The following is a 12,263-nucleotide window of genomic DNA, read 5'->3' as shown; positions in this document are numbered from 1 at the left end:
ACCTACTTCCATAGAAACTGTTCTGGTTCTTTTTTCTTTCTCCCACCTCCTTTCTTTCCTTTTTTGTTCCTTCTTTTCTTCCTCAAACATTTACTGAGCTCCTGCTCTGTACAAATGTAAGCTTATTCTCTAAATACACACAGATGAAAAGTACAGTTATGATAGATAGCAAAGCTCCCTACGCCTTCCCCAAAGGGAGTTCAGGGTCTTTTGGAGGAGACAGGGGGACACTCCTATAGGCCTGGAGTCATTGACATGGGGTGGAATTGTGTCATGAGTGGTGAACTTAGGGAAATTCAACTCTACTTACTCTGCAAAAACACACAGAGAAATAACATGAACCAAAAATTCATGCCTGGAGGACTTCCTGGATCCAATTCCCCACTCTATCACCACACTGCAAGTGATTTAACCTGGGCCCCCACAGAGGGAAATTCCACGTGCCTCAAGATCCTAATTTGTAAAATGGAGGATGATAATAATAGCACCTTGTAGAGTAGCTGCAAGGATTTAATGAGGAACCACGTGAAGACACAAGGCGTATCCTGGTACCTAGGACACGTGGGCGGCAGGTCGGTTCAGGTGATTAATCAGCAGCGTGCCAAAGTGAGGGAAAATTCTGTCTGTGTGTGCTGTTCCACTCTCCCTCCATACAGGGTGGCTTTCTGCTGGCAAGGCATGCAAAGCCTCATCTCTTGTGTTTGCTGGAATAAGTAAGTAACATATGTGAAGATTTCAGAAAAGAATGAAATATGAAGCAATATCGTTGTGAACGTAGGTGGAATGCTTTGTTTAATTATTACAAGGAGGCCTCTTTATAGCCCAAGATTCTGGAGTACCAGCTTTGAGTGTCCACTGAAAGATAATCCTGTATCACTGGGGCATGCACTGTTGTGTGGGGGTTACGAGTAGTAAATACTCAAGATTATGTGTTAAATGAACTCGTGAAAGATCAAGACTAGTCTTGGATCTAAGTCTTAACCCTGACACAAGCTGTGTGACTGTAGACAGGTCATATAACCTCTCTGCAGCCTGATTTCTTTTTTTCTTTTTTCTATTTTTTTTTTTTTTTTCTTGAAATGGAGTCTTGGTCTGTCACCAGGCTGGAGTGCAGTGGCGCGATCTCGGCTCACTGCAAACTCCACCTGCCGGGTTCAAGCAATTCTCCCGCCTCAGCCTCCCAAGTAGCTGGGACCACAGGCATGTGCCACCACACCCAGCTAATTTTTGTATTTTTAGTAGAGACGGGGTTTCACCATGTTGGCCAGGTTGGTCTCGATCTCTTGACCTCGTGATCCACCCTCCTTGGCCTCCCAAAGTCCTGGGATTACAGGCGTAAGCCACTGTGCCTGGCCTAAAGCCTGATTTCTAAAATAGGGCTAAATACTTCAAGGGCTTATTATGTAAATTAAATATGGTATTATAGTATATATAAACCCTTAGTGCAAAGCATGTAATGAAAGTTCAAGATATGGTAGGTATTGTTAATTTCTTTTTTTGTTTTTTTTTTTTTGAGACAGGGTCTCTCTCTCTTGCCCAGGCTGGAGTGCATTGGTGTGATCATGGCTCACTGCAGCCTCAACCTCCTGGGCTCAAGGGATCCTCCCACCTCAGTCTCCTGAGTAACTGGGGCTGCAGGTGCATGCTACCATGCCTGGCTAATTTTTTAATTTTTCTGTAGAGATGGGGATCCTACAATGTTGCCCAGCTGGTCTTGAACTCCTGGACTCAAGGGATCCTCCCACCTTAGCCTCCCAAAGTGCTGGGATTATAGGCGTGCACCACCATGCCCAGCTCTCATTGTTAATTTCCATGTGCATCGGGTAACATAATGTGTGATAACATCATTTCATGCCCACTATACTTTATAAAGTACCTCATACTTTAGAACACATTTAATCTTTCCAACAATATTACAAAATGTTCATATCCCCACTTAGAGTTGAGGAAACTGAAGCTCAAAGATGTTATATATCAAGACACACAGCTAAGCGGTAGAGCTGCAATTCAAATCTGATATCCTGACTCCAAGGCCCGTGGCTTCCCCACCTTCACACTGGGTAGACAGCTGTATTGAAAGCATTTTTTCTCACCATGAGCTGCAACTGGTTGCACAAATCTAATCCTCAGACAAACAGATGGACACTCTTTCCATCCCCAGCCACAAGCAGCAGGAGGGACCGCGGCGTGCTCTCGCAGAACTACAGGTTGCCCTGGTAACCTGTCAGCCACACCTGACCCTGAATGTATAAATCTCACTTCAGCCTTAATAGGGGGCATGAGTCCATCTGGGATATGAATCATGTCGCAACAAATTGCACTTACTTGTTTTTTTGGTTTTACATTTTGTTCATTTCCAAGAACTGAGAATTTAAATTAGGCCATGCAGATTGGGAAAGGTGAAACCTTAAAGAGGCCTCCAATCTAGGGTTTATGGACTAAAAATAGATATCATTTTCCCCTGTAGAGTTAGGAGTGCACTATTTCTCTGAGCCCTTGTCTGCAGGTATACTGTGTATCCTGAGTGCTACCCTAACCTAAAGAACACACTATAGGAGGTGGGCTGGAGCTGACCTGGAGGACTTGATGCCTTCCTTGACCCCAGATTAGATGATACTGTCACCGAAACTTGACGGACAGCACAGTACACATCCTGTAATTAGCATTTGCGTACACTGACTCCTAGGGAAGGGATGCAGATGATGTATTCAGCACCTCCTGAGCTGTGCTAATCACTTCTGCAATTCTCATTTGTATCACTTAGGATTCTTGGTGACAAGAATCACAAACCAAACTGGGAGTTTAGGCAGAAAAGGAATTTAACAAGCGTAATGGAAGACCAAGGAACTGGGCTTGGCAGCTACCCAGCCAGGAATAATGTCCCAAATCTACTGCAAAACAGATTAGAACACCTATGCTGCCACCTCTGAACTTGGACCTGCAGCTTACACAGCCAACACCACCAACACTGGGCCCTGGGCATTGCCTGGAGAACTGACTGAGCTATCTAATATGGAAGCCACTAGACATGTGTGGTTACTTAAATTTGAATTAATTACAATCAAATAAAATTTAAATTTCAGTTCCTCGGTGGCACTAGCCGCATTTCAAGTGCTCCCTATTCATATGTGGCCAGTGGCTACCCTATTGGCCAGCACAGGTCTGAGCACAGTGTCTGAGAAATCACACAGAAATGTGATTTCTGCACATTAGCTACGTCACACTGTGGAACATTCCATCATCACAGAAAGTTCGCTTGGTCAGTACAGCTCTAGAACAGCTGGCCCTGCTGCCCCTGGATGCTGCAGGTGCCAAGTTCTGTGTGCCTCCCACTGTCCACATCATGGCCTGTGATTTGAAATCCAGGATAGGTGCGCCTGACTGGGGAGCTTCAGTCATGTACCCATGCTCAAGTTGCAGGCAGTCTGGTGTTTTCCAGGTCTATAATAAGAGGAGGGCTCTGATCCATCAGATGGAGGGTTCTCAAACATCCAAATGGAAGGGAGGCTAGATCTTTGGCAGCCAAAATGAATGAAACTCTCCACTCAGCATTCAGATCCTGACCTCAGCTCTGTCGTTGTTTTTCCATTTCATAGACAAGGAACTTGGGAAATTAAGTAACTTGAGTAGAACGCAACTGAAGTTGGATATGAATCAGGCTTGTCTGACTCCATAGCCAGTAATTCTTGCTCTCTATCAGTCTATGTGTATAAAAGAATATACATTGCCCTGGGCCGTAGATCGTAACATTCGGGTCCTAGCTCTGCCATTATCCATCTACTGTTTATTACCATTGACTAAATGCATATTTATGTTTTGAGCAATGTAGGAATACAGGAATTGGCCATGTCTTCAGGGAACAAACAGTCTGGTAGGGAGGACAAGATCTAGTCAAACAACCAGAGTCAAGTCAATGTGTAATAAGCACTGTGCCTGGGGAAAGCAGTCTCACTGTCAAATCTTAAATATGTCACCTCGAACCATTATGGCCTCTGTTTTCTAATTTTAAATAACAAATATTAATGATATTTTCTCAAATTTTTTTCTTTATTTGCTACTACCACCAAAATCTCAGATTTTTTTTTCATATTTCTATCAATTCCCAAAATACCCCTGGTTATTTAGAAGTATATTGTTCAATGTCCAACTATTTGGCACATTTCTAGGTATCATTTTATTATTGATTTCTAATTTGGTTCCCCTGTGGTTAGATAATAGATTCTGTCATTTCATTCCTTTGAAATTTGTTCAGCTTGTTTTTGGCCCAAACGTGGTCTGTCTAGATGAATGATTCATGTGTACTTGAAAAGAATCTGGATTTGCTGCTGTTGGGTGGAGTGTTCTATAAACGCTAATTAGGTCAAGCTTGTTGATAGTATTGTTCAAGTCTATTATGTCCTTACTGATTTTTCTCTACTTGTTCTGTTGATCATTGAGAGAGGAAGATTGAAATCTCAAATTAAAATTGTAGATTTGTCTATTTCTCCTTTTGGTTCTCAGTTTTTGTTTCATGTAAATTGAAACGTTTTTATTTGTGCATATACATTTAGGATTCTTGTGTCTTCTTGAAGAATTGACTGTTATTATTTATGAAATATTGTTTGTCCTGAAGTCTACTTTGTCTGATAATATATGTATATTCCAGCATGTTTATGGTTAGTGTATCTTGTTCTATTTTAATCTGTCCTTTTACTTTAACCTGTGTCTTTCTATTAAAAGTGCTTTTGTGGTATACTTGGATCCTTTTTTATACAGATTGACAATCTCCACCTTTTATGGGACATTCAGACCATTCACATTTAATGTAATTATCATTAAGTGTACCATCTTGTTTTTCCTACTTGTCACATCTGTTCCCCACCCCCTTTTTCCGTTTAATTTGGATACATTGAGTATTTTGGGGGTATTCCATTTTCTAGCTCCACCTTTGACTTATTAGGTATGCTATCTTTTGGCAAAGTGGAGAGCTAGTGGTTACTCTAGGATTTGGAATATGCACCTTTAAATTTATTGGTCTGTCGAAATACATTACTTCACACATACAAACCTCATGATGATACATTTTCATTTCACCCTTTGTGTTCTTTGTACAATGGTTGCTATATATTGTATTTTATTTTACACATGCTATAAATCCCACAGTACATTGCTTTTATATTTGCTTAAACGGACAACCATATTTTAGAGAAAAAAATTTAATGAGAAAAAAGGGTCATTTTCCCATTTGTTTGCCATTTCTGCAGTCTTCATTCCTTTGGTGGCTTCAAGTGCCTGTATAGTATCATTTTTCTTTAGCCTAAAGAACTTCCCGTAACATTTCTTGTAGCATGTGTCAACTCCTACTCACAACATATTTTCTGCCTCTATTTTGCCTTCATTTTTGTTGGATATTTTTACTGGATATAGAATTCTAGGTTGACAGTTGTTTTTTCTTTCAACACTTTAAAGATGTCATTCAGTATCTTTTGGTTTGCACTTTCTTCTAATGAAAAGTTAACAGCCACATTTATCTTCTTTTCCTTGTGCATAGTATATTTCTTCTTATCGACTGCTTTCAAGATTTTCTCTTTATCACTAGTTTTCAACAATTTGATTATGATATGCCATGATGTGATTTTCTTTGTGTTTTTGTTATAGGCTCATTGAATCTATGGGTTTACAGTTTTCATGAAATTTGGAAATTTTACAGCTATTATTTCTTCCATTTTTTTTCCTGCTCTTGCTTCTCTTCTAATATTGTCCCACAAGTCATTGAGGTTCTCTTCATTTTCAGATTCCTTGTCTCTCTGTTTCTGTTTGGATAATTTCTCTTGCTGTATCTTCAAGTTTACTCATCTTTCTTTCTGTACCATCTAATCTTTTTAAAAACCCATTCAGTACATTTTTCACTTTAGATATTATAATTTTTAGCCTTAGAAATTCCATTCTGTTCTTCTTTACAGTTTTCTTCTCCATCCTCATTATTTTCATGTTTTCCTTTAAATTATTGAATAAATTTATAATTGTTCCTTTAACATTGTCATCTCTGTCACTTTTGGGTCTTTTTTATTGACTGGTGGTTCTGCTCTTTATGAGACACATTTTTCTGCTTCTTTGCCTATTTAGTAATTTTTTATTGAATGCTGGACATTGAGAATGTTAAGTTGTTAAACATCTGGATTTTATTGTCCTTTTTGCTAAATTTTGTTTTGACAGGCAGTTAAATTACTTGTGAAGCAGCTTCATTGTGTGAGACATTTTTATTACAATAAATCATACATAATATAACATGTTCAATTTTCCAGATTTATTTTTAAGCTTTGTTAGGATAAGTCTAGAGTAGAATTTTCTCTAGTTCTAGTTAAGCCCTACTACACAGTTGGGACACTTCATGGGGTCTCCCATGTATTGATTAGTATCAGTGTTGATATTATTGCTAATGACTGGTTCTGAGTGATTATTTAAGGCCTTGTACTGGTTGACTCTTTCAGCTGCATCACGAACTTTAAATATATACCAAATAATTAACTTTTCTTTTTGAAAAAAGTTAACAAGTTTTCTCTTAAAACGCCAACTGAAATCTCTACATGGTAATTTTCTGTGATTGCTCAGTTGGTGTTCCCTTACAGTGGCACTTTTACATCTCTTTTCCTTAATTACCTGTAATTGTAGACAATCTGGACAAAGAAACAGAAAATGAGTGTGAGTCCTGTATCTACGTCTTATCAGCTGTGGGATTTCCTCTGTGTAAAATGGGTGCCATAAAACCTGTTTTCCTGGGTATCTGAAAGTTCAGTGAGAATAGAGTTTATGAAAATGCTCTGTGAATTCTATAAATTAATGGCCCATGAAACAGTCTTCCAGGTTTGGGATGAAGCAGTTTAAATATCTGAGAGCATTAGTCTCCTTTTTTCTCAATGTCCTTGTCTTTGTTATTTATTTATTTTTTTTTCTCTTTACCTGAGTTAAGGAAATTTTCCTGTTGAAATCTTCAATGTCACTTTGGGCTGAGCTGGACTGGGCATGCTTCTTTCAAATCTGTGTTCTCCAGTGACCCAGAAATTTTGTTTTCTGAAAGTAAACCACATTATTTTGCACCTAACATGAAGCTTACTAATGCCAAAAATTACTGCTGAAATTGAGTATTTCCATCTGTGGGGGAATTTTTTTTCACATTAGGTTCATTTGTCAAGGTTACAGCTGAAGCCATGATTAATCACTTGTAGACTGGGAAGTTAAGCTATGTAAAATTAGAAATAGTCATTCCTTTATGATAAAAATTATTATCACAGGTGATTGTCACTGTGCTGTTACAGTGAACACATCTTGGCAGTGTTAGTGAGTGTCTTCTTTATTAAAGCATGTTAAACAAAACTTCTGTTCAATAAAAGCTTCTATGGATGAGAAGCTAATTAATGAAGTAAAAATAATGAATTTTTGTTGAAGGGATTGCCTTGCTGCTGATGATTGCTTAAGTTACCTGAACTTGTTTGAAACCAAAGGATAATTTACATACTGTGTTTAGAAAATGAGCTCTCAAAAACAACAAGCCCTGCAAAAGGGGATCCTAGATTTACTGAACAGAGACTATACACATGCTAAATATCCAGGGTTTTTTTTCTTCTCTTTTAAGTGACTGATCCCAGGAAAAATGCTAAGGGCCTCCCCAGAGTCACTGGCCTAGGCTGGGCTTAGCCCCACAAGAAGTATAAAGGTGTCATGCAGGTGATCAGCAGCAGTATCTTTTCAGATGTTCAACTTGGAAACCCAGGAGTCAAACATGATCCCTTTCTCACCCCTCACATTCAATCATCCATCAAATGTATTAATTCTGCTTCTTCAATGACTGTGGAATTCCTCCACTTCCCTCTCTCCTCAGTGGTACCGTGCTGATCCAGTCAACCTCCATTTCATGATGGACTGTGTGATGATTTCCCTGCCTCCAGTCTCCCCACTTCATGTAATCTAATCTTCATTGCAGTGGAACCTTCTGGAAATTCAACCTTGGTTTCAAACTCTCCAATCACTCCCTATCATCGTTATAATGTATTAAATAGTTCCAATTCCTTAACATGGTGTTTAAGACCCTACAGAGGCAGACTCCTGATTGCTCTCTCCTACCTCATCCCACACCTCTCCCCTGTCCAACTCTGCCCTCCAGCCTTTTACTATTTATTTATTTATTCATTCATTCATTCATTCATTTAGAGACAAGGTCTTGCTTTGACACCCAGGCTGGAATACAGTGATGCTATCATGGATCACTGCAGCCTCGAACTCCTGGGCTCAAGTGATCCTCCTGCCTCGGCCCCCTGGGTAGCTAAGACTACAGGTACATGCCAACAAGCCCAGCTAATTTTTTAAAAATTTCATAGAGATAGCATCTCACTGTGTTGCCAAGGCTAATCTCAAACTCCTTGCTTCAAACAATTCTCCTGCCTCATTCTCCCAAAGTGTTGGGATTATAGGCATGAGCCACACTCAATGGTTCCAGCCTTTTAGTTCATCTTTCATCCCATGTTCTTTACTTTGATGAAGAGTACTTTCTCTCTGCTCCCACATTTACCTGCCTAGTACCGTCCGGTTCTTAATGATCCTTCCAGTCCAGCTTAAACATGGGTTTTCCTACAAGTCTTCTCTGCCCAGCCTAGTGATGCTGTTGTCTGATACATGACAACCTCTGTACTCACACAGTCAAGCGTTTTTCTGTACTAGGAACTAAATTTTCCTTAAGAAGGCGGGGAAGAAACACAGTCAACCAGTCAGGCTTTCCTGAGTTCAAATCTTGACCCTGGGCAAGGCATTTAACCTCTTTAAGTTTCATTTCTTTATCTTTACAATAAGCCTTAGTGGTAGTACCTAAGTCATAGTGCTTTCACAAAGACCGGAGAGATGGTCTGTGTAAAGTGCCAGCAAATGGCGTGTACTTGGCAAATGTCAGCTACAGTTATCTTATCCATTAGATCTACAGGTCTATAATCAACTGACAGCCTAGGAGAGCTGCTCTACAAATACCTGCTGGATATTGTAACCTGTAATTCATGGGAAATTTTGGAGTGTCCAAGGGCTTGGTTCTTTAATGTCTTATATTTTCCTTCATGTTCTCTCCCTAGCTTTTCTCATTCAAATGCATGCCTCAATACATTCTGTATGCTGATGGCTCCCAAATGCATACTCCAACCCAGAACCCTCCCCTGAATTCCAGACCCTCTATCTACCTAATTAGACATCTAACAGATGTATCAAACTTGACACGTGCAGACAAGCTCCTCAGGTGGTCCCTGAATCCACTCCTGTCTTCCCCACCTCAGTTCATGGTGGCACCATTTTCTCCTGGTGTCATCCTGACCTCTCCTTTCAGTGAGTCCTGTCAGTCAACATTCCACATATATCCCAAGTTCTACCCCTCCTCCCAGCTGCACTGCCACCACAGGCCCAGCCACCATCACTCTTACCTCAGTTACCACCACAGCCTCCTCCCAGGCCTGCCTGCCACTGCTCTCACCCCACCCCTCCACCCACGTCAGTCTGTACTCAAGACGGAAACCAGTAGTGAAGCTGGGCATGGTGGCTCATGCATGTAATCCCAGCACTTTGAGAGGTGGAAGTGGGAGGATCGCTGGAGTTTAGGAGTTCGAGACCAGCCTGGGCAACATAGCAAGACCCCATCTCTACAAAAAAAATTTTAAAAATTAGCTGGGCATGGTGGCATGCCCCTGTAGTCTCAGCTACTTCGGAGGCTGAGGTAGGAGGATTGCTTGAGCCTGGGTGGTCAAGGCTGCAGTGAGCCGTGATTGTGCTGTTGTACTCCAGTCTGGGTGACAAGAGCAAGACCCTGTCTCAAAAAAAAAAAAACAGAAAAACAGTAGCCAGCTCATCCAAATATAATTGCAACCACATCACTCCTCTGACCAACAGTTAAGTGGCCTTCACCTCACTGGTAAGTCTTACTTTGATGCTTGAGGCCTCAGATGGTGTTCCTCAAACCTCATCTAGTCCAGCCACGGCAGCTCCTCTCTGTCCTTAGAACATGCCAGGGCCTTTGCAGGTCCTGGAAACCTCACACCCAGACATCTCGTTGGTGAACTCCCTCACTTATTACAGGATTTTACTCCAAAGTCACTTTCTGGAGCACTCCTCTGGCCAAGTTATCTAACATTCAGCCCCTCCCCAACACTGCAGAGCCCCCTCCCGGCTTTATTATTTCTCCATCCAACCCAGTGTTTGCCATCTTGTTTGCTCATGGACTTTGATTGCTGCCTGTCTTTTTCACTCAAATGTCAGCTCCTGGTGTGTAGGAATTCTCCCTTTTATCTCCCCAGCTCTGAGAACAGTGCCTGGCACATAGTAGATCTCAAGAAATATTTGTTGAATGAATGAGTGACACAATGTCTACCTAAAGTTCAGCTAAGAGGAACAGACTATCTCATTCACTCCTCTAGATACTTGCACAATTTCCATAGAAATTAAGCTAGAACAGAAAGCCTAGGTCTCTATGACAATTTTTTTTTTTTGAGATGGAGTCTTGCTCTGTCACCCAGGCTGGAGTGCAGTGGTGCGATCTCGGCTCACTGCAAGCTCCGCCTCCCGGGTTCACGCCATTCTCCTGCCTCAGCCTCCCGAGTAGCTGGGACTACAGGCACCCGCCACCACGCCCAGCTAACTTTTTGTATTTTTAGTGAAGACGGGGTTTCACCGTGTTAGTCAGGATGGTCTCAATCTCCTGACCTCGTGATCCACCCGCCTTGGCCTCCCAAAGTGCTGGGATTACAGGCGTGAGCCACCGCGCCCGGCCCCTCTATGAGAATAATATTAGTGCTTGTCATCTACCAATCCCTTACTATGTACCTGGAGTGGCAGGGAGCATGTGAGTAGCACAGTGAGTCACTGAGAGGTTAGGAAATGTGCTCGAGATGACACAACTGGAACGTGACTGCACCACTCATGTGGTCCCCATAATGTTCCTTCACCTGGATCTCCTTTGCACTGAGGCTCATGGGCTGTGGTGAGGGACCATGGAGCAATGGGCCCTGGGAATCCCATCATTTATTTATTTTATTTATTTATTTTTAAAATAGAGACACCGTCTCACTGTGTTGCCCGGGCTGGTCTCAAACTCCCGGGCTCAAGCAATCCACTTGCCTCGACCTCCCAAAGTGCTGGGATTATAGGCGTGAGCCACCATACCCAGCCAACCACATCATTTTGACTCATGTATGGATGCTGTTGAGAAGAAATTTCGTACTGCTTTTCCTATTTCCCTGCATCCAAAAATGTAGTTGGCTTTTTTACTTATGTGACACTGACAAGTTTGTTAGTAATGAATGTGACACTGAGAATTTTGTTAGTAATGAGCATTTTTTTATTTGACACTAGAAAACTTAAAGACAACAATTAGTCCCACCCCACCCCTATATATATCAGGCTTTGTGGTGTGATGTTAACACATGTTTTCTTTTGACCTTCTCGTGTATGTCTAATTTATGTTTATTTGCAGTATTGTATGACACTCATAAGCTTCTTTGATCTCTGGGAATAAGACAGGGTGTGAAAATGTTAACTGTCCTGTTTTCGTGCCTTGTATGGTTAACTCTTCCAATCATCATTTAGGAAGTAGAAGCACAGCTGGAGGAAGTGAGGAAGAAATCAGAAAAGGAGATAAAGCAGCTGGAAGAAGAGAAAGCAGCCCTCAATGTGAAGCTCCAGAATTCTCTGCTCGAGGTGAGCCCCAAACAAATGCAAGCCTTGGGGTGCTGTTTCTGGTCCCTGGGAGCTTCTGCCTAACTGAGAAGCCAAGAATTTTGGAAGACAGAAAAGGACACTCAGCCAGACAGGCAGGCTGTCTCAGGGGGCATGCATTTAGCTGTAGGTAACAGAGAGCCAGATTAGAGATGCCAGATTAGTGACTTATGCCTGTAATCCCAGCACTTTTGGAGGCTGAGGCAGGCGGATCACTTAAGGTCAGGAGTTCGAGACCAGGCTGGGCAACATGGTGAAACCCCATCTCTACTAAAAATACAAAAAATTAGCTGGGCGTGGTGGTGCATACCTGTAGTCCCAGCTACTCAGGAGGCTGAGGCAGGAGAATCACTTGAACTCGGGAAGTGGAGGTTGCAGTTAGCCAAGATCGCGCCACTGCACTCCAGCCTGGGTGACAGAGCAAGACCCTGGCTCAAAAAAAAAAAAAGTCATTTCTAGAAGTGTGTGTAGAATTTGTCTAATGGGGCACTCTCCCCAGAACAGACTGACCCAGGAGAATTGATTCCCGGATGAATGACTGTATC

At 41.7% G+C, this 12,263-nt stretch overlaps 1 protein-coding gene across 2 annotated transcripts in view; it reads left to right on the top strand.

The window, feature by feature from the left end:
• The window catches only part of FAM184B (family with sequence similarity 184 member B), a 148,343-nt gene that overhangs the window by 76,825 nt on the left and 59,255 nt on the right, over nt 1–12,263 (top strand). For both annotated transcript variants that reach the window (XM_054553777.2, XM_024246449.3), the window contains exon 6: nt 11,590–11,700. In XM_054553777.2, the coding sequence (XP_054409752.2) occupies nt 11,590–11,700 (111 nt within the window). The remainder of the gene's footprint in view (nt 1–11,589; nt 11,701–12,263) is intronic.

The sequence above is a fragment of the Pongo abelii genome, chromosome 3 (assembly GCF_028885655.2).
Source record: "Pongo abelii isolate AG06213 chromosome 3, NHGRI_mPonAbe1-v2.0_pri, whole genome shotgun sequence".
Classification (NCBI taxonomy): domain Eukaryota; kingdom Metazoa; phylum Chordata; class Mammalia; order Primates; family Hominidae; genus Pongo; species Pongo abelii.
Note: the sequence above shows the minus strand (reverse complement) of the source record. Positions and strands in the feature narration are given on the sequence as shown.